General features: G+C 47.3%; 1 protein-coding gene across 1 annotated transcript; it reads left to right on the forward strand.

Moving 5' to 3' along the window:
* The first annotated feature begins 18,521 nt into the window (after positions 1 to 18,521).
* On the forward strand, positions 18,522 to 20,428 carry LOC144731406 (leucine-rich repeat and immunoglobulin-like domain-containing nogo receptor-interacting protein 1). The gene has a single exon (XM_078612426.1). It carries the CDS (start codon positions 18,522 to 18,524, stop codon positions 20,391 to 20,393), a length of 1,872 nt encoding a protein of 623 aa, XP_078468552.1. The 3' UTR covers positions 20,394 to 20,428.
* The last annotated feature ends 347 nt before the right edge of the window (positions 20,429 to 20,775 follow it).

Below are 20,775 nucleotides of genomic sequence, written 5' to 3' on the forward strand. Positions count from 1 at the left end.
AGCATTGTCCTGCATTGGGGTGTTTGGCGAGTTCAATTTAAAGTGTACGGCTGTTTTCATGAAATTACAGTTTTCTTCCATCATCATCACCATCACCACCACCACCAGGCACTGGAGCATAGTAGAGTACAACAATTTGTACTTTCCCACACTGTCCTCCGCTGGACCAAGTGGTCCTGAAGCAGCCCACAATACATGTATTTTTTCTTTCACGCAGCATGGCAAGTGTCCTTCCAACCACAATCCTGGCTCAACCCTGGCGTCACTTCAGAGGTCTGAAGAGATCGGCTGCATTCCGCGTGATTTGGTCAAAGGCTAAGTCACTTATAGTAGATTCCAATTTTTTTTTCAGTTACTGGCCCAAGACCGCCAATGTGCTACCCTGGAGAGCCTGACAAAATAATGTGTGAATTCAATCGCAGTGCTCTGGATTTAAACCCGGTGCTCCAATAAGGCGGTTGAAATTCCTGAGCCACCCAGCTAACCATTTCTAAAGGCCCGCTGAAAGTCAATGCGTTAATGTTTTGAGACGAATTTATTTTCATATCATCATCTTTAATGCATAGTCAATAACCTCTGGGTGACCTCTGAATGCCAACATTTTTCTCCGCTACTGGGAATTATGCTCTTGCATTCAGAATCTGAATGCTTCAAAGGACATGCTTTCATCCGTTCATTCATTCATTCCAAGCCCGAGTGTGCGGTATTGTTTGTTTTCCACCTTTTGTTTTTGAAGGTCCAATGCACACACAAGAGGCTCGGAGGTAGTTTTCCAGCTTCTTGAGCCAAGGATTTGGTTGTCAGCACCACAGGCAGTTTATAAAGTGCATGGTCTATTAGGGGGATCTCGAGCGAGCCCGTTTGTGCTGGAGTCACTGGCTGCCCCGTCTTACCACAAGAAGGCAGATTTGTGAATATTTTTCGTTGCGTTTTCGGATTTTAGTTTTTTGGGTTGTTACCGTGTTGTTCGGCACCATGTCCGGCGTTTTTGTTCGTGCACTGGGAGCTTATTCACCAACTGAAGTTCTAGTCCATGGATTGAGGATCAGAGAAGCCAACTAAATTATATGCCTCAATACTGATTGCCACTCCATCTGGGAAAATACCTAGCCGAAACGAAACTTTTTATTTAGCCAGGTAAGGCCCACTGAGCTTTATGGCACTTTTTCAGAAGTGACCTGGCCACAAATGGATAGCTCAATGACGTGGCTGATCATGTGGAAATGTATCGCAGCCAAATACTCTAAAGGCATGTTTCTAAAGGTGGATAAAACTGGAGGACCTGGAGAAAAACCCATGTGACCATGAGGAGAGAGACACACAAACTCCAAATATACAAGCTTCAGGGTTAGGATCGAACCCACAACATATTTCATACCAGGCGAGGTAGTTAACGTCTCATCACCTCGGCTGTGATGTCACACAGGTGTTCCTAGATGTTGGCATCACCAACTTTATACTTGTGTTTTGTTCTCTCGAACATAAAGTGCAGGTTAACCTTCAAACATCATTGTAGCTTTCTAGAAAAACGTGGAATGTCTTCAAGTGGGCAGACAGACAGACATAATCATTCCGGGCCATAACATTCAGTGGCCTTACAGCTCTCTAAAAAAACATCACTCCCTTTTATGCAAAGGATATTTATTATTTAAATTGTATTCCAAATAAATTCAGAAATTTTCAAGCATTATTTAACGTGTGCATTTTCCCATTAACTTTAGACTATATGTTCATGGCAGCCAATGATACAATGTGTCTTCCGAACAGCAGTTACAATCCAACATTTCAACTTTATTATGCAGCTGAGAACACGAAGGTGTAATTTTCTTTCTCTATACGTGCTATTGTAGTTCTTTTTAGTTCTTGGGAATGTAATTAATTAACTGTCAAATTGTCCACATTTGACATTGATTAACGGATGATCTGGAATTTCCCTTCGTTTCTTTTGAATGGCTTTGATCTCCAAACTTATGCTCCTTGATTAACGTTGCATTATGCATTCCATTCCCTCCTCTAAAGTTGTAAATTTATCACCCATCTGGTTCAGAGCGTTCTAATGAATGTATGGGCTGTTTGAGTGAATGGGGTCAACAGGCACTGGTTTGGATAGAGAATATTAAGCAGGGGAGTAGAGGACACAACGCAGAGACTCATCTTAGCTGCATAGTGGAGTCTCGCACGAAATTGAGCCAACGTTCATAGTGGAGAGACCCACATTTGGAAACTGCTTAACGTGAGGACATGCCACTGATAATATAGAAATTGCGTTACTCGAGGTCACCGGGTCACCGGGTTCCATGAGGGGCTAATGCCTTGTCAGAGACCCTGAGATTGCACGGCCAAAATCCCAGCTTTTATCTGCAGGGGCTTGAGCCACTCGTGATTAGACTGGCTTCCCAAGTGCAAGCATTACATATATCTGTTTGAAACAATTCCTACGGTTTAGCAAATTAAATGTCAGATGAGGAGACCAGATGACCCAGAGGTCACAGCACCGAGTTGGCACTGCTGAGAATGAATCCGGGTTTCAGACGACCACGATTCTATATATTTTTTTCTCAAGTACGCAGTGAGTTGATGGTCTCAGCGCAGTCACAAATCACTAGATTGGATTTTTCAACCAATGTGGCAAAAGTCTGGCTCTGGGAGATATAAAATTCCATTTACGTGTCACGTGAAAAACATGCCTAGAGTAGTCCACGTCAGACACAGTAGTGCCCCTAGTGTGGATGATACATTCATTTGAAGGGATCTTAGAAGTAGTTTTGTCATACCCACTTCCACGAGCCATTCTCTCACGTGGGATGACACACCACTGTGGACATACTGCACTGAGAGTTCTTCATCACACGATGTGACGCTGATCACGTAATTAAAATAAATTGGGGATTATTTTTTAAAGACTATCCACGCTTTGTTAATTAAATGTCAGATTTGCATTAACCTTTTAAGGAAACCAATTCGCCATATGTTTATGGAATAGTGTTCTTTTTATAGCTTTGGCCAAACGTGCAACGTTGGGGGGAGGGGGGTGGGGGGGGGAGGCAAGGCAATGGTAACACCCGTACCTCACAATGATAATACTTGTATCCTCACAATGGTAAAACCCGTACCTCACAATGATAATACTCGTGCCTCAGAGCAAGAAGGGCCTGAGTTGGTGTTCCGACTTGGCTGCATTTCTGCACGAGTCTGTATGCCCTCCACCATGTTCTGTACGGGTTTCAACCAGAAAATATCCACCAAAGACAATGAATCATACACTACCAGAGCATGTTTTTTTTGCTTGCATGTTCCCCACAAGTATATGTGGTTAATGCAGACATGATTCCTTTGCAAAAGGTTTCAGTTTGGTGTTTTAACATCTTAACGCCTGTTTCGTTGCCAGAAAGAGTAAAACCTATTCTTAGATTTTCATAACTGGCAAGAGAGCTCCCATGATGATACAGAAAATCTCGAGTTTCCTCCTAAAAGCTAAAAATAAGTTCACAATTAAAACTGGCATTGGCAAAACATCCCGAAGCTGAAACATGCCGTGCAAATTACTCAATTGCGATTAAACATAACAGCATCTCCTGCGAAAAAAAAAAAAACTTGGCATGACCCTTCTGAAAGACTTACCTGGTTAAACTAGCGGAATAATAATGACAATTGAAGCTACTTGACTGTGCCACTGTGACTTTATTCAATAACTCATTGCTATGTGCTTAAAATAAGCAGTGCTCCTCTCCATTGCTGGGCCTAAGCGAGTGGTGTAAACTCCCCGTTCTCTGTCAAGGGTGATTCTTTTAACAAAGAACAACTATCCACCTCCCTCAAAGTATGGCTGCTTCACCAGGTAGCTATCATTTTGCTGACCACAGAGGAATTTCTGATGACAGCCTGAATTAATTTTGTCCAGAGTTTGTATTCAAGACTTCGTCATAGGGCACGTTATATACTTAGCTGTCAGCATGTAACAAGCATTTAACTGTGCATTGATTAATTGATTCAAAATGCATATAAAAATAACTCACGATATATGAATTGAGTGCTGTGTGTGAGAGCCCGCTACTTGCAGTTCATGAAAATGACATGCACATCATAAAATACGTATTTGGCGATGCTGCTGCTGCTGCGATGGCAGTCGTGCACGAGCACAAATAACAAAAGAAAGGAAAAACGTAAAGAAAAAGAAATTAAAAACGTTAAAAAACGTTATGGTCACGGTACCTTATTAATAGCCGCTTATCAAATCGTGTTGCATTCGGGCTCATGGAGAAAACGAAACTGTGCTCAAGAGACAGAGATTCTGCAAAACTAATGCAAACGAGAGAGGAAAAACACAAGGCAGGCAAATTATAGATTTTTTTTTTAAATCAAATCATGATCCGAAATCAAGACAAATTTCGACATCGCTTGGGAAGAGGGGACGTGGTGAACCTTGGCATGGTTTATTGATGCGCGTCATAGCCACAACTTTGTCCATGACAAAGCAATGTTTACTACATATTTAATGGCCTATTTTGACGACGAGTTTGTTTTACAGGTTCTGTAAGCCTTAAGATACACCACATGTTCATAATTAAAGCAGTAGGTCAATCATCACTTAGACAGTGCTTATTCTACCTTTTTGGGTTGTGTTTACATTTTTTCTAAATCCAGAACAAAGACAATACAACTGCATGCAGTCACACCAAGGCCGCTGTACTTACATGTGAAACGAAAACTAAACAAAGACCCCGATGTCATGAGCTCTCTAATGCGTTTTGCGATTGTACCACATGTTGTTTAGCACGATTGGCCTTCTTCGGAAACTGAAATTATTCAATTCTGAAGAAGGTCCCAGAATATGGTCCGAAACGTCAGACATGGTACCGAACTACGCACGGTACGACCCGAGAACGCATCCGAGGGCCCTACGGCATTTTCAAAACAACCGAGGAAGTCGACTAAACTAAGCTAAAACTATATTTTTTATTGTACCAGGTAAGTCACACTGAGCTATACAACTCTTATTCTTATGTTTTTTTGGTAAAGTCACGTAGGTAATTTTTTTTAATTAATAAAAGTAAAATAAAAATAAAATAAAAATTACGACGTTTCGGAGGCAACACAAGCTTCTGTCTTCAGGTGGAACCGTCACAGCACGATAGCTTTTATTTTATTTTTTATTTTACTTTTATAAATTTTAATTTAAATTTTTTACCTACGTGACTTTACCGAAAAAACCCTAAAAATATGAATCCTTGCTGTCACGAAAGCTTCAAATCTAGAACTATACAACTCTGTTTCAGAAGCGACCTGGCCACAAATGGTAGCCCAAAGAAGTGGCTTCTGTTGAAATTTATAGCAGCCAAATACTCTCAACGCATTTTCATTTTTCTTACATGGAGGAAAAAACCAGGGAACCCGGTGAAAAATCCATGCGACCACGGGGTGAACATACAAACTCCAAATATACAAGCATCAGAGTCGGGATCGAACCCATGACCTCTCGTTTACCCGTTGAGGTAGTTAACATCTCATGAGCACGGCACCCCCTTATCAACACTAGACCCCATAATCATTATTCTCGATACGGAAACAAATATTTATCTTGCCATTCTGTGAAAATTAGTGCGTGAATAATTAATCAACATTCGCCTTCATATCCTCTACTAATTATTATTCCATGTCTTAATTATATTCCAATTGTGCAATGAGCACGATGTTGTCATGGAATAAGTACATTTCCATGTGGAACTCTTGTAATGAGCCATGCATCACTTGTTCGAGGATGATCCCTGGAATACGATGTCAAATAACTACTTCTGAAATCACTTCAACATCTCATTATCAACACTCGGGACACATCGTTCATGTGCCCTGCAAATAGTGTTTTGTCAATCATACCAACATGTTTAACTCATAGAGTGGGACCATGTTGAATCAAATTTGTGTAAAACCAGATGGGACCATTGACCTCACTACACTTGAGAACTCAGTTTTAATCACAGGTGGCGCTGAAACCCGCTCTTTAAATTTAAGGATCTCAGTGCGCTGAAACCTCCGAACGTGCCTTGGTGTATCGGATCGTGATACCGCTCTAATGCGGTTGTAAATACATCTCGGGCGCGCACTCTCGCGGGACGTCGTACGGGGTGAAACTGCGTCCCAGCCCTCGCTCGCTCGCGCGACGAGGCGCAAGTGGACACGTCATCTCCTTAGGATTTAGGGAGCGGAATTGCGATGAGAGGTCACAACTTTGATTGGGAGGGAACCTCCGCCAATGACGGACCAACAACTGCGAGCCTGGATTGATTGATCAGTAAAGAGCAGAATATTGACAGGGCAATTTCACGCTGTGGAGTTATTTGACCTCCACAATGATGCATGTATGCGGTGCATTCATCATTGACACGACGCTAGAAAAACGCCATGTGTCTGGCATTTCATTAATATATTGATTGCAGAAATATATTCACAAAATGTAAGGATTTTTTTTTACTTTTGTAATTATTCCAGCAACCTTAATTTAATTCCCAGCCATGGCTCATGCCAATCGTGAGTGACATTTGATCCAGTCCTTTGCACTCCCCTTCACCAATTTACACTAACCAGTGTGGTGAAGTATGGTTTAACAACTCCCATGACGGATATAATTTTGCGGCTAGACTGCTATCCAGATGTTTATTGTGAAATCATTTTAACTGTTCATCTTCACGGTACTCTTCATTTTCATTGTACGACTGTGTGTGTGTTCTTCGCGTCCGTGCTGTAATGTAAAACGATGTGTTTTTCACGTTGTAACGGTTTGTTTGGCACGGTGTCCGACGTTTTGTTCCACATGCCGGGAGAGCATTTCCCAATTTTATTTCAATTGCGTTGTTACTGTCATGTCACGAGACAGAATTCATTTCAAACATTCTTAGGGCAGTCCGAACACAATTGTATGATATTGTAAGAAATTAAAAAATATTTTTCTTCTGAAAAAAAATCTCATTAAAAATTGGCCTTTTCCTTTTCACAGCACACAATTCCCCCCCACACACACTCTGCTATGAGATTGCCGATTGCCACATGGTTGTCGAACTCATTGTTTTTTAATTCTCCGAGCTGAAATGGAGACAAATTAATTACAAAACCAAATTCAAGAGGATATATTGTTTTTGTGCTGTTATTAGTGACCAGTCTGAGACCATCGCTGCGCTGGAAAACCCATTTTTAATTGTACGTCGCTGAAACTTTGATTCCAACCCAGCCTGTCAGCAGTACGGGCTCAGACGCCGGACCTCTGAGTCACCCATCCTTCTCATATTACATTCCACGCATGTATTGATTGCAATATTTGCGAAAAACTTGGCGTGTTTTGTTTAACCATATGGAACGCTTGCAGTGTGTGAATTGTATTACTGTATTCTAAATGCGTAATGAGTCTCCTCTTCAGTTTAGAGGCCATATATAGGTCATACCAAAACAATGCTCCGGGGAGGAGAGGAGTGGGGAAAGGAAAGACTGATTAACGTTGTCTTTACGTCTCTGGTGGTGCATACATAATCTGGTTACAACTCAGCCCAGCAACCCTAACCCGCTCTTTAGCCACGGCCAAGTGTAGTGAACCATTTGATCTGCGTTATTTGTTTCGCCAGTGTGCGCGCGTGCGCGAGGAGTGGTGGCACAGCGGTTCACGCAACGTATAACGGTACCAGAGGCCTAGGTTCAATTTTCGGCAACGGCTTTCAGTTTTTTTTCATTCAGTTTTCAGTTTCATTAATTAGGTATATAGCCCTGTGAGCCATGCGGCTCTTGAATCGGGTGCAACCGCAACAAACAAAAACATGAACTAGAAACATCTTAAAGTGACTACACGCAACAGAAAAAATCCTGTAAAAAACAGCAAAGTCTTCCAGAAAAACGCCGTATTTCAACCCTTACAACATTGAAACTGTCCTGGGCCTCTCCTAGGTTGACTCGGCCTTAAACGATCGCCTGGTCCAGTGTGTAAATGATCAGCACTCGGGAGACAGCATTAGTTGGCTTTGGTGCTGGCCAACTAACTTCCCGGTGTGCTTTGCTGGCCCAAATAGGTGCTCGCAAACAACCATTCTGTTTTGAGCAGATCAGAACTTTGAAGTCGCGTGTCTACTGTGCGGCAGCTGTGGGATCTGGTGGCGGGTAAGACGCGTTGGCAAAATGTGGTGGTGGCATCATCAGTTTTGGCCACGATAACGTCTTGATCTTGACCTTGAAAGATCACGTGCCCCTTCGGTGATGTTAAGAACAATGGCTTCAATGCCTGACAGTGTACAGCATCAGCTGTGAACCTACTCTGGGCTTCCCCTAGGTTGACTCACCTATAAATTATTACCTGGTGCAGCGTGTCAAGATCAACACCGGTGAAACAACGCCAGCCAGGTGTGGTACTACCTACACGACTCCCTCATGTGCCGTGCCGGCCCTAAAGGGTAATCGATAACAGTACTTGCCGTGCAATGTGTGCGGTGAAAAATTGGATATTCGTATCGCGTGCGAGTGTTGGGCAGACTTGTGTGCAATGCTCTTCGAACCTCGAGGTCCGACACTTGTCCCACGGCGAAATCAGGAGCAAGTGTTATCTCAACCTGTGCTGGGTCTCTGCTCGGTCAACATCGCATGTAACTCGGTGCGGGAGAGACAAAGGTGGCCAGGTGCAATGTTGGCCACACCCACCCATAGACGCTCGCTAACAGCGAATTGCCTCTCCCATCTGTAACGCTATCCAAGGGGGGTCCTTTTGTTTTTTGGATGCGCATGTGTGGCCACGCGTGTGCGTGCGTGTGTCTTTGTGCTCTCTCTCTCTCTCTCTACTTTCAAAGCCACGGTGCTCGAATAAATACTACATTAGAAACATTCTTGGGGGTCGGGATTGTTTTTTTTAAGGATTGGTTTCGGGTCCCTGATAGGGGGCTTGGCTATCATCTGGCGCCTACCTTACTCGCCAACGAAAAGCGACACCGAGCGGCGCGTGTAAGCTTTCCGACCCAACTTGGCCTTCCGTGACCTCCGCCCGGGGACGTTTGACTTGCCGGGGCCGTGCGATGGCGCGGAACGGGGGTGGGCCACAGGGCCCAGGCCAAGGGGTTGGGCCACGGGGTCCGGGCCACGGGGGTGGGCCAAGGGGGTGGGCCAAGGGGGTGGGCCATGGGGGTGGGCCATGGGGGTTTGCCACGGGGTGGGCCACGGGGTGGGCCATGGGGGTGGGCCACGGGGTGGGCCATGGGGGTGGGCCATGGGGTGGGCCACGGAATGGGCCACGGGGATGGGCCACGGGGGTGGGCCATGGGGGTGGGCCATGGGGTTTGCCACGGGGTGGGCCACGGGGTAGGCCACGGGGGTGGATCATGGGGGTGGGCCACGGAATGGGCCACGGGGATGGGCCACGGGGGTGGGCCACGGGGGTGGACCAAGGGGGTGGGCCACGGGGTGGGCCACGGGGTGGGCCATGGGGGTGGGCCATGGGGTTGGGCCAAGAGGCCCGGGCCACGGGGGTGGGCCACGGGGCCCGGGCCACGGGGGTGGGCCATGGGGCCCAGCAAAAGCCGCGCTGTTGACGCCGGGGCAACGCAGGAGTGGGGGGGGGGGTTAGCGGAGCAGGCAAACTGTACGACCCGCTCGTTCGCTCGCCCGGCGCTGCTTTAAGAGTCGCTTAATTATTGACGACGATTTGATGCCCCCCGCCCGTGGCTGCTTGACGGCTTGTAAAGAAGAAGGACGAGAAAAAAAACCCGCCTTGGTTTGATGAAGGCGCGTGGGTGCGCACCTGCGTTGGGCCGGGAGGGAGCGGTGGCGCAGCGATTATGTACGTGCTGTATGTTGAACTTATTTCGCACCGTACGTAGCCAACAGCGCTAATCGTCGCCAACCGAGATCGATTCCCAATCACGGCCAAAACCAGGGACGATTATCTGAATCGGTAATTGGCCTCCCCTAGGTCGACTCAGCCTCAAAGGAGTACCTAGTGCGGTGTGTAAAACATCGCCACTAGGGAGACAAAGGCGGCCGGGCGTGGTTCTAGACACCGACCCCCTCGTGTGCCGTGCCGGCCTTCATAGGTGCTCGCTAACAGCACTTGCCCCAAAAGTCTGTCAAGGCTACACGGGAAATCTTTATCTTGATTGAAGTGGGGTTTGTGTGGGGAACGGTGGAGCAGTGCGGTGGCGCTGACAAACCCAGTGACTTTGAGTTCAATTCCAAGCTCACGTCAAATAACAGTGGCGCATATCTGAATCGCTTTTGGGCCTCTCCTAGGTAGACTCAGCCTTAAATGAGTACCTGGCGCGGTGTTTAAATAACAACACTGGGAAGACAAAGGCAGCTTGGCGTTGTGGCAGCCACACCCCCCCCCCTGCGAGTGCCATTTCAGCCTCAATAGGTGCTCGCTAACAACACTTGCCCTCAGCTTTTAAAGGCTACATGGGGAACCTTTGCTTATGTTTGCATGGTGGCTTTGTGGGACATCAACAGTCTGTGTTTATTTGCACCTGTCATAGGAATGAGGAATTTCCACCATTGGCCCGAGGGGCCAGTGGGCTCGGTTCCGAGTGACGATGCACAATATCGGTGACAATGTCTACCTCAGCTTAAACTGGTTATGGTCCTTCGTGAAGCATCATTAACACAATCCTGCGGAGGGAGCGGGTAGGAACGTTGCGTTGCTCGGTCAATGGCCAGGGTCAACGGCGGCGTGGTGTATTCCGCAAATATGCCCGACTGTGAGGACGGGCACAAGCCGGCGTGAGTAGGTTAAACGTTGAGTTTTATAAGGGCACCACGGGGTGACCCCACCCAGCCCCACTCCTCCCACCCCCCACCCAGCTCCACCCTCCCAACCCAGCCCCTCCCCACCTATTCCTCCCCACCCAGCCCCTCCCCACCCTCCCCACCCAGCCCCTCCCCACACTCCCCTCTCCACCCAGCCCCACCCCTCCCATTTTTGTATGCACGACGGACGGACACAATAATCCCCTGTGGACTGGTGTAACCAGGAGGTTCCTACCAGTATAAGTGGCAGCACTGTGGAGACTTGAGCAGCAGCGCCCCACCGGAGTTTTTGCAAAAATGACCTTATTAATATGTCCTTAGCAGCAACATTCATTCCCCAGCCTACAATACGTTCATTGCACGAGTGTGTGTGTGTGCATTGCATGTGTGTGTGTGTGCATTGCAACGTGTGTGTGTGTGCATTGCACGTGTGTGTGCGCATTGCACGTGTGTGTGTGTGTGCATTGCACGTGTGTGTATGTGCATTGTACGTGTATGTGTGCATTTCACGTGTGTGTGTGCGCATTACACGTGTGTGTGCTCACGCGTGGACGTGGCCGAGCATGGTTCTGGGCACAAACCCCCTTGCGTGTCATCCCGGCCCTTAATAGGTGTTCGCAAACAGCACTTGCCCATGCAGTCTGTTAACGGCTCTATGGGGGATAATTTTGTTCTCATTGTTGGAATGAGTCTATGCATGTGTGCGTGCGTTCAAGTGGCGCAGTGCTTTTCACGCTGCGGTGGCGAATATCTGAACTGGTCCTGGCCATCCCCTATGTTGACTCGGCCTCAAATGTGTACCTGGTGTGGTGTGTAAATATCTCCACAAGCGATACAAAGGTGGCTTTCAAAGGTGCTCGCTAACAGCACTTTCCCTAACAGTATGTAGGCTATATGGGCGATATTTGTGTGCTTGTATCTCTGTAGATACGCGCGTCTGGACATAGTGGTTGGCGAGAACCACTATTCCCACTGAAGCGCGGCCACGCGACTTCGATTCTGAGCAATGGCTAACATCGGTGGCAAGCGGTGTGAAGACTTGTCACGTGCCACACATCATTAAATGATGTGCCTCACTTAGCCTTCAATTAGCACCTGGTGCAGCGTTTAAACAAGCAGCACTGGGGAGACAAAGGCAGCCCGGCTGGTATTGACCATATTTCCCGTTTCCGCTAAGCCAGCCTTGTATGTGTATATGTTGGTCCTTTTTTGCGTAGGGAAGGACATCATCAGCTTCAGCCTTGACTTTTATTCACAAGATGCACTTGACCGCAGAAGCCTGCATGACCCTTCTGGGGATTGGAGTAGACGCGTCTGTGACGTGCGTCAACAAGTGTACGAACAAAAACGCGCGCACGGTTGTATTGCAGCATGTGCATGTACGGTAGTTAAATACGTATGCAAAATGATTTTGTAGAGAGAGGACCGTCTGTGTGTGCGCGCGTATTTGCGTGTGCGTGTGATTGTTGCAAAATACAGGGTGAATGAAATGCATTAAACTATTTGAGCAATGAAATGCCCTTGGGAATAGATCAACACATTTCTATGTTATTATTCAAGTCTTGCTTTCTTGTTGGAGCAGACAAAACGTGTATACGGTTGTAACAGTTGTGCCGGTAAGTGCATATTGCAGATACGTTTTAATGATTTAAGGCTTACACTGCCGTGGTGATTGCGCTTTTAGAATAAATGTGTTCAAAAATTAGAAGCACTCACTTTAAATTATTTTTTTGTCCCGATGCACGGAAATACCTTTAAATATGCATTACGTACACAGTGAAGCGTGTATTTTGACGTAGCAAAATGTATGAAGTTAGATTGTTTTTGCAATTTCATACATTTGGCCAAAAGACAGAACACTATTTACCATTTCACTTCGGGCCTGGAAACCAAATCACTCTTCACGTGTCCAACAATCCATTGCTGAGTTTAACACGTAGGCTTTCGCGACCTATATCCATAATACAGCTTTTTTTGGGTGAGATCGCGTAAATATATAAATGTGTCGTTAAAACCTCAACCACCCGACACAACAATTTAGTAAGATTTGTCACGAAAAGAGAACATGCCAATTCGTTACCAGTACAGCACACCGGTGTGTTGGAGAGCCAAGCCACAACATTTACAATCTTGAGTACGACGTTTCGCTAGTTGTAATTACTGGCGAAACGTCGTACTCAGATTTAAATGTTGTGGCTTGGCTCTCCAACACACCAGTGTTGCTGTACTAGTAACGAATCCATTGCTTGTACTGCCATTCCCTTGACTAGCTTGTGCTCCAAGCCTACAACACTAGGTATTCCCAGAGACAAACTATTAACCAGGCACGGCTAGGTGAGCTTTGAGGCCACGTGAAGTGTCAAACGCTCTTATTTACGTTCTTGGCGATGACAAGGAATGTGTCAATTCATGGTCATGGATCTTTTCAGGAATTTTATATATAATATTTGTGTGAGGGTAGCATTCGCTACTGACTACACGGGTCACAGGGTCCCATGACAGTCAATACATCACCTAGAGATGTATTTATTTATTTAAACATGATATTATAATACATTACACTGATGTAAATATTAAAGCCGAAAGACAAATAAATGGAAATCATTGTCGCCATCGACACAAATATTGAGGCAGTGGCCCTCTCCATCCATTTGGCACAGCAGTGGGTTGAGTGCCGAAGGCAGGAAGAAGTTAACATCGACTCAGCCCATCATCTCTCCAGATGAGCTAAGAGACGTTCAAGTTCATTTATTAGGTATAGCCCTGTGAGCCATTCGGCTCTTGAATCGGGTGCAACCGCAACAAACCAAAAACAAAAACATGAACAAGAAAACATCTTGAAGTGACTATGTGCAAACAGAAAATCCAAGAAAAGACAGCAAAATATTGCAGAAAAAGCACCGTACACCAACACTGTGTGCAAAAGTCCCAGTGGGATGCAAGTCAAGACGTACCAACTTGTGGGAAAAACACAGCAGCTGCACTGGTGGATTGACTCGCCCTGTCATGATAACGTGGAACTTCCACCGCTGTTCTCAGATTTGTTCTAGCCAAACGAGCATTACGTTTGGGGGGTGGGGGGTGGAGGAGGTGACTGTCTCGCCCATTGGCACTCAACCACGACTGGATGGCTATTCCACTTCCCTGTGGCACGTGCTCTCGTCTCAAACTACCAACAAGCATATTGCTCTTTCAGTCCCTACGTTACAGGGCTAATAATACAATGGCGTGGCATTTAAATAATAATGTTAAAAAGTCGCGCAGCGCCTCCAGGGACGTTTAGAGAGGTGTCGTCAGGAACTTGTAACAATATACCGGTGGTTGTAGCAGCTGGTGTGTAAACACCTGGCATTTTCCAATCCCATTATAGCCACGCTGCCGTGAGTCACTGGGCTCGCTGCCTCCTGGGTCCACAACATACAATGCCACTTTAGGGTGACTAGGGGTTCAGAGGAGGCAGCGAGACTGGCTGACGGCTACTCCACTTGTCACAACGGTGACAACCGGCAATTCTCTGTGAAGGTAAGCGGAATGTTTTAAACACGCGCCGCACTTCCTATCGTTGCCGTTATTCAGTTGTTCGTTGCGAACGAATGATGTGCAGATTGTCGGAGACTAAAAACGACCGTCAAAATTAAACGACTCTTGTGTTAAAACAATACTGGGGTCATCACATTACGGAAATACTTTGATGTATATGAGGTGTCACGGTGGCGAGATGCTAACTGCCTCGTCTTGTATACAGAAGATTTGTGGGTTTGATCCCGACCCTGACGATGCCTGTTTTTTTAAGTTTGCACGTGCTCTCCATAGTCGAGTGGATTTTTCTCCGGGTTTTCTGTTTTTTCCCCCCACAATTAGAATCGACTCGCGTTTCGAGTGTTTGGCTGCTAAACATTTCCACATGATACGCCACTTTATTGAGCTGTAATTTGTGGCCAGGTTGCTTCTGAAAACGAGCCATACAGCTCACTGGGCCTTACCTGGTAAAATAAAAACAATTAGGTTTCGTTTGATAGTTTATATTGGCCGATATAAAATGTGTGACGATCGTAAGCTATCTTTTGCCAAAATATATATATACCGCGATGTATTGATCGTCGTTTCTTGTGAAAAAGTGTGTTTTACCTCCTAACAAAATAATTACGAAGTCACAAAAGCACAGCAATAACGCTTTTAGATAATCGCTCTCATCTATTAAAATGGGTGCTTTTCATACCGTTTTGTGGCGTAAACTGATGGCACACTTACGTGACACGTGCTTAGAATTTTTAGCAGTCTATTTAATTGATTCCCATTTAATTAGCAGCGTGCGAGCTCTAAGCTTCACAGGCTGTAAAGTTGCAGTGATTAAACGCCTTGTGGCAGGCTTATGTTGGGTTACCCGCGGCAAAAGCTTTCTTCAAGTTATCTGTATTGATTCTGGAAGCACAGTGATGCACGACAATACAATATAGAGTAACACGATTACAAAGTTATGGGAAACTGATGTCTTAATAACCGTCTTATCGTGAAAATTTATATTATTGTATTTGTGAAAAAAATGATATCACGGTAATTCTACCTACAACTGAAAAATATTGCATGAAACTATCCAAATAATCATAATACATTCCAGCAAGTGTACTTATTATTCGTAAATGTTCCATGGCGATGGCAGTAATTAGATGACGAAGCGTTTGGCCACCCTCAGAGAGTCATTGGATGCACTCGGGAGACGGACGTGGCAAATGAGATGACATTAAATGTCGATTTAAAGCTTTCGTGACTGCAGGGATTCATCTTCTTGGTTCTTTCGGAAAAGTCACGTAGAATGGAAATAATAAAATAATAAAAATAAAAACTTTTTTTATATAACAATATATAAACCATAATACATGATTTTATTATGTTTTATTTTTTATTATTTTATTATTTCCATTCTACGTGACTTTACCGAAAGAACCAAGAAGATGATATGGCATTGTGAAGAAAAAAAAACCCAACAACAACCTCGACTTGGGTAGAACACACACCGCTCGCAAGGGCGACGTGGCCGATGAGACTGGCGGTGGAGTGACAGCCAACGGAGAGGGAATGTTGAGAGGTCACCGCCGCGGAGATGGAGCGACGAGGGGTCACAGCAGTTCACGTGACGGGAGTGCGAGAGGAGCGTACGGCATTGCATGACCGCGAGCGATTGATTGCAATGGCATGGAAAGGCCTTCATCAAGCAGTGGATAGACAATGGCCAATGATGATAATGATACGAAGTAACATATTTTCAGATTGTAACGTCCCAATGGTTTTGTCCTTTACATTATTTTCAGCCAATTGCATCCAATTATTTTAATGCCATGTGTTGTGAATGTGCTGCGCATGAAGGTTTGTATATCATTAGTTTATAATGCTCGCATGCATATGAATATCGTGGCAACGGTGGATGTTTCTGAGTGTCTCTGGGACCAATTCACTGAGGCTTCGCTACAGAGAGCTTGTGTGTGTGTTGTTTTTATAACTGGTGCAGCAAAAAAAACATTGTTGCATGATACTGCCAATTCACTGAGCCTGCACTACAGAGAGCCTGTGTGTGTGACCTGGATAAAAATCGATGTGACCACAGGGAGAGCATGCAAACTCCAGGCATACAGGTGCTTTGGACGGCATCATACCCATGACCTCCCGTATACCAGGCGAGGTAGTTAACATCTCGCCACCGTGGTACCCTTATTGAATGTATGCTGCCGCAGCCTCGTAGTCTCAACACAGAGATCGAGCCGCCGGTTCGACCTCCAGGCGCGGCAGTTGAAAACATTGAGCAGGTTTATTATCCCCTCTCTGCCTTCACCATCCAAAACTGACCAGCAAGGAGAAGTATGGTCAAATAACACCTCTTGGCGTGGGGAGGCCTTCATCCAACAATAGATTAACAAATGGCTTAAAAGGCATTATATTTAAATGCAAAGGCCATCCAACATATCTTTGTCATGAAACATTATTATTTGACCTTACTTTACCTTGCTGGTCAGAGTGGGTTGGTGAAGTGGGAGAGGATGGGACCATGTAGATGTCACTCGCCACTGACGTTGACCTCGCTCGGGAATCCAACTCAGGTCACCGTGTTGTTCAAGTGCGCAGCATGTGAACTGCTGCACTGACGCTGCCCCCCAAACATGACCCTAGCAGAGATTGGGAAGTTAAAACACTTTTTTGGAAAACAGGTCGTTCAAAGTAATGTAAAGGTGCAGCCCTGCAATTTCTAGCTCAGAACCACTGCTTGCAGAAGGCTCTCCACTATAGGATGCTCTCGAGAGCCCCTCCACAGGGCATTTGGCCTATTCTTCCACACTGGCCAGACGTTTTGGAATAAGTGGGAGTACCCACATTTCCCTCCACCACACGTGACCTACAGATTTTACCAGGTAAGGCCCACTGAGCTATACAGCTTTTTTTCAGAAGCGACCTGGCCACAAACGATAGCTCAACGACGTTGCTTATCACGTGGAAATTTATAGCCGCCAAATACTCTAAATGGACGTTGACTCGAAATGTGGAAGGAAAAACTGGAGGATCCGGAGCAAAATACACTTGACCACGGGGAGAACATGCAAACTCTAAATATACAGCAGGCACCAGGATCGGGATCGAACTCACAACCTCATGCATGCCAGGTGAGACAGTTAACATCTCGCCACCGTGGTGCTATCGACTAACTGGTGGTAACCCACGTGTACGGCTGGGTGGGCAGAGGCAGAGGGGGGAATTCAAGAAACCTGCTCAATGTTTTCAACTGCCGCGCCAGGAGGTCGAACCCGCGGCTCAATCTCTGTGCTGAGATTACGATGCTGCGGCAGCATCCATTCAATGAGGGTACCCTGGTGGCGAGATGTTAACTACCTCGCCTGGTATACCGGAGGTCACGGGTTTGATGCCATCCAAGGCACATGTATGCTTGGAGTTTGCATGCTCTCCCTGTGGTCACATCGATTTTTATCCAGGTCCTCCGGCTTTTCTCTCCACATTTGGAAACGTGCGTTTACAGTATTTGGCTACTATACATTTCCACATGATAAGCCACTTCGTCGATAAATCATTTTTGGCCAGGACACTTCTGAAAAAAAGCTATATAGCTCAGTAGGCTTGACCTGATTTTTTTAAAAAGTTTAGTTTCAATCAATAACTAACCCAATAAAGAGCCACTTTTTTTAGGAAAGTGTATGTGTCAATACACGACTATTGGAACCGTGTGCCAAAACGTATCAAAACGTCAAGCTCTTCCCAGCAAATGCAAAAACAAATGCTGTTCACAACATCTTGGTATGACTGATAGAATTTATTTCCACCATCAGCGTGGAAAATGGTACGTATGGTATTATAATTTCTACCCAATACAGAAAGGTTACCAAGTGTAGCATCAAAACGCAGCCGATTGTTCTAATCTACAATCCGAATTGACTGAACAGCTTGTGGCAAACGCTGGCATTATAGTGTTTAGTTTTTAATTATCGTCAGTGGCTTGCTGCTACAAAATGCTGAAATTGTTGATGCGATATTCTAAATCAGGCACCTTTTTTTGCCTTTGTTATGACGTTAGTCTTCAGAGTGCATTAAAATTAAACTTTTGCTAAATATGTTGCATCAATGCTATTTATTCATATGCACAGTTTTCCGCGGTGCCACTGACGTAAACGATAAAGACGAGCAATCGTTTGGATGTATAATTGTACCATTTCCCTGTGCGCTGTTTCCGCAGCTTCGAGGCCCGTCGCTCGGTCGTCAAAATGTCTTCCCCTGGCGCTCGAAGGCTTGCCAGCGACAGCTGCCCGCGGGCCTCCCTGCCGTGCGTGCTGCTGGCGATGGCCGCCCTGTTGACGACGGGCCGGTGCTGCCCGCCACGCTGCGAATGCGACGTCCTCGAGAAGTCGGTGGTGTGCCACCGGCGGCGCCTCTCCGCCATCCCCGAGGGCATCCCGAGCGAGACCCGTGTCTTGGACCTGAGCAAGAACCGCCTCAAGTGCGTCGACACTGACGACTTCGCGGCCTTCCCCGAGCTCGAGGAACTGGAACTGAACGAGAACGTCATCGCCACCGTCGAGCCCGGGGCGTTCAACAACCTCCCCTACCTGCAGTCGCTCAGGCTCAGGAGCAACCGCCTGCGGCTGCTGCAGATAGGAACCTTCGACGGGCTCACCAACCTGACCCACCTGGACATCAGCGAGAACAAGATCGTCATCCTCCTGGACTACGTCTTCCAGGACCTCGTCAGTCTGAGGAAGCTGGAGGTCGGCGACAACGACCTGGTGTACATCTCGCACCAGGCCTTCAGCGGGCTGCAGAGCCTGGAGGAGCTGACAGTGGAGAAGTGCAACCTGACGGCCGTGCCCACCGAGGCCCTGACCCACCTGACCAGCCTGCTCATGCTGAGGCTGCGCTACCTCAACATTGCCACGCTGCAGGACTACTCCTTCAGGAAGCTCTTCCAGCTGCAGATGTTGGAAATCGACAACTGGCCCATGCTCGAGAAGCTCTCGAAAAACAGCCTCTACGGCCTCAATGTGACGTCGCTCACCGTAACCAACACCAATCTCTCGGCAGTGCCCAGCGATGCTCTTAGGCCACTGCAGTATCTCCGATTCCTCAACCTGTCCTACAATCCTCTGGGCACGATCAAGGCAGACGCCTTTGAGACGCTACGCCATCTGAGGCACCTTTGCGTCGCCGAGGCTCAGCTCAGTAGCATCGATCCGTACGCCTTCCGGGGCCTAGCCGAGATGAAGATCGTCAATGTGTCGGGTAACAACCTGATGACTTTGGAAGAGAAAGCGTTTCACTCCGTGGACGTTTTGGACGCTCTGTACATCAACGAGAACCCGCTCGTGTGCGACTGCCGTCTGCTGTGGCTGACGAAGCGGCTCTACATGCTGCGCTTTGACGACAGCCCGCCCGTCTGCTACACCGCCGACTACTTGCAGGACATCGAGTTCGGCAGCGTCGCGTCCAACAAATTCCTCCCGTACTTCGTCTGCAAGAAGCCCAGGATTGTCGGCCCCAAGCAGCGCACCTACTCTGTCAAGGAGGGCCAGATCGTGAAGCTGTCCTGCACAGCCGAGGGTGACCCGCCGCCCCGGAAGATCTGGGAGCTGCCACAGAGGAGAGCGGCACCAGCGCCGACGAGGCGGAATGGCCGCCTCAGCCTCCTGCCCGACGGCAGCCTCCAGATCCGGCATGCGCAGCTGCACGACGGCGGGCGGTACACGTGCGTCGCCAGCAACGTGGCGGGCAACGACAGCGCCACGGTTCACCTCCTGGTCGGCGGGTCGGGCCTGGGCTCGGGCAACGGGTCGCTGCTGGCGCACGCGGCGGCCGACATGGCGGCGGGCAACGGGAGCGGCGGCGGCGCTGGGGGGGCGACGGGCGGTCGCGGCGGGTTGGGCTTCCCGCTGGACCTCACCACGATCCTCGTGGCCACGGCCATGGGCTGCTTCACCTTCCTGGGGGTCGTGCTCTTCTGCCTGCTCATCCTCTTCCTGTGGAGCAGGGGCAAGGGCAAGCACAAGACCAACGTGGAGATCGAGTACGTTCCGCCCCGCAAGCCCGACGAGTACATGCTGGACGCCACCCGGCCGCGCCGCTACAACATGAAGATGATTTGACACAGGGGCGAGGTGGCCCCCCCCCCCCCCGTGCCCAGATCACTTGGTCCATGAACTCCCTCTCTCTATCTCACTATCTACCGATCTATTGCTGATTGGGCGATTACAGCGCTCTGTTTGATTTCCGGCAAGTGCGGATAGGTTTCCTGAATCGCGTCGTGCTCTTTGCGAAGGCGGGATGTGTGAAAGAACTCAAGTGTCGAGGGGAATAGGAGGTCAGTTAGCCTAAGGAGATTTGGGCTGACCGGCTTAGTGGCAAACCCCAAGGTAATTGAAGGTGAACCAAAAAAACGAAGCAATGACAAATATCAAAGAAGATAACCTGAACTGTGTGAAGTTGTTTCCGCTGTCGGCTCTGCGACAGCTGTCATCGCCGCATTGG

This window comes from Lampetra planeri, chromosome 39, assembly GCF_965212315.1.
Source record: "Lampetra planeri chromosome 39, kcLamPlan1.2.h2, whole genome shotgun sequence".
NCBI classification, from domain to species: Eukaryota; Metazoa; Chordata; class Hyperoartia; order Petromyzontiformes; family Petromyzontidae; genus Lampetra; species Lampetra planeri.

What these genes read in the sequence shown, in the direction of transcription:
- LOC144731406 (XM_078612426.1), top strand. Translation starts at nt 18,522, where the DNA reads ATGTCTTCCCCTGGCGCTCGAAGGCTTGCCAGCGACAGCTGCCCGCGG.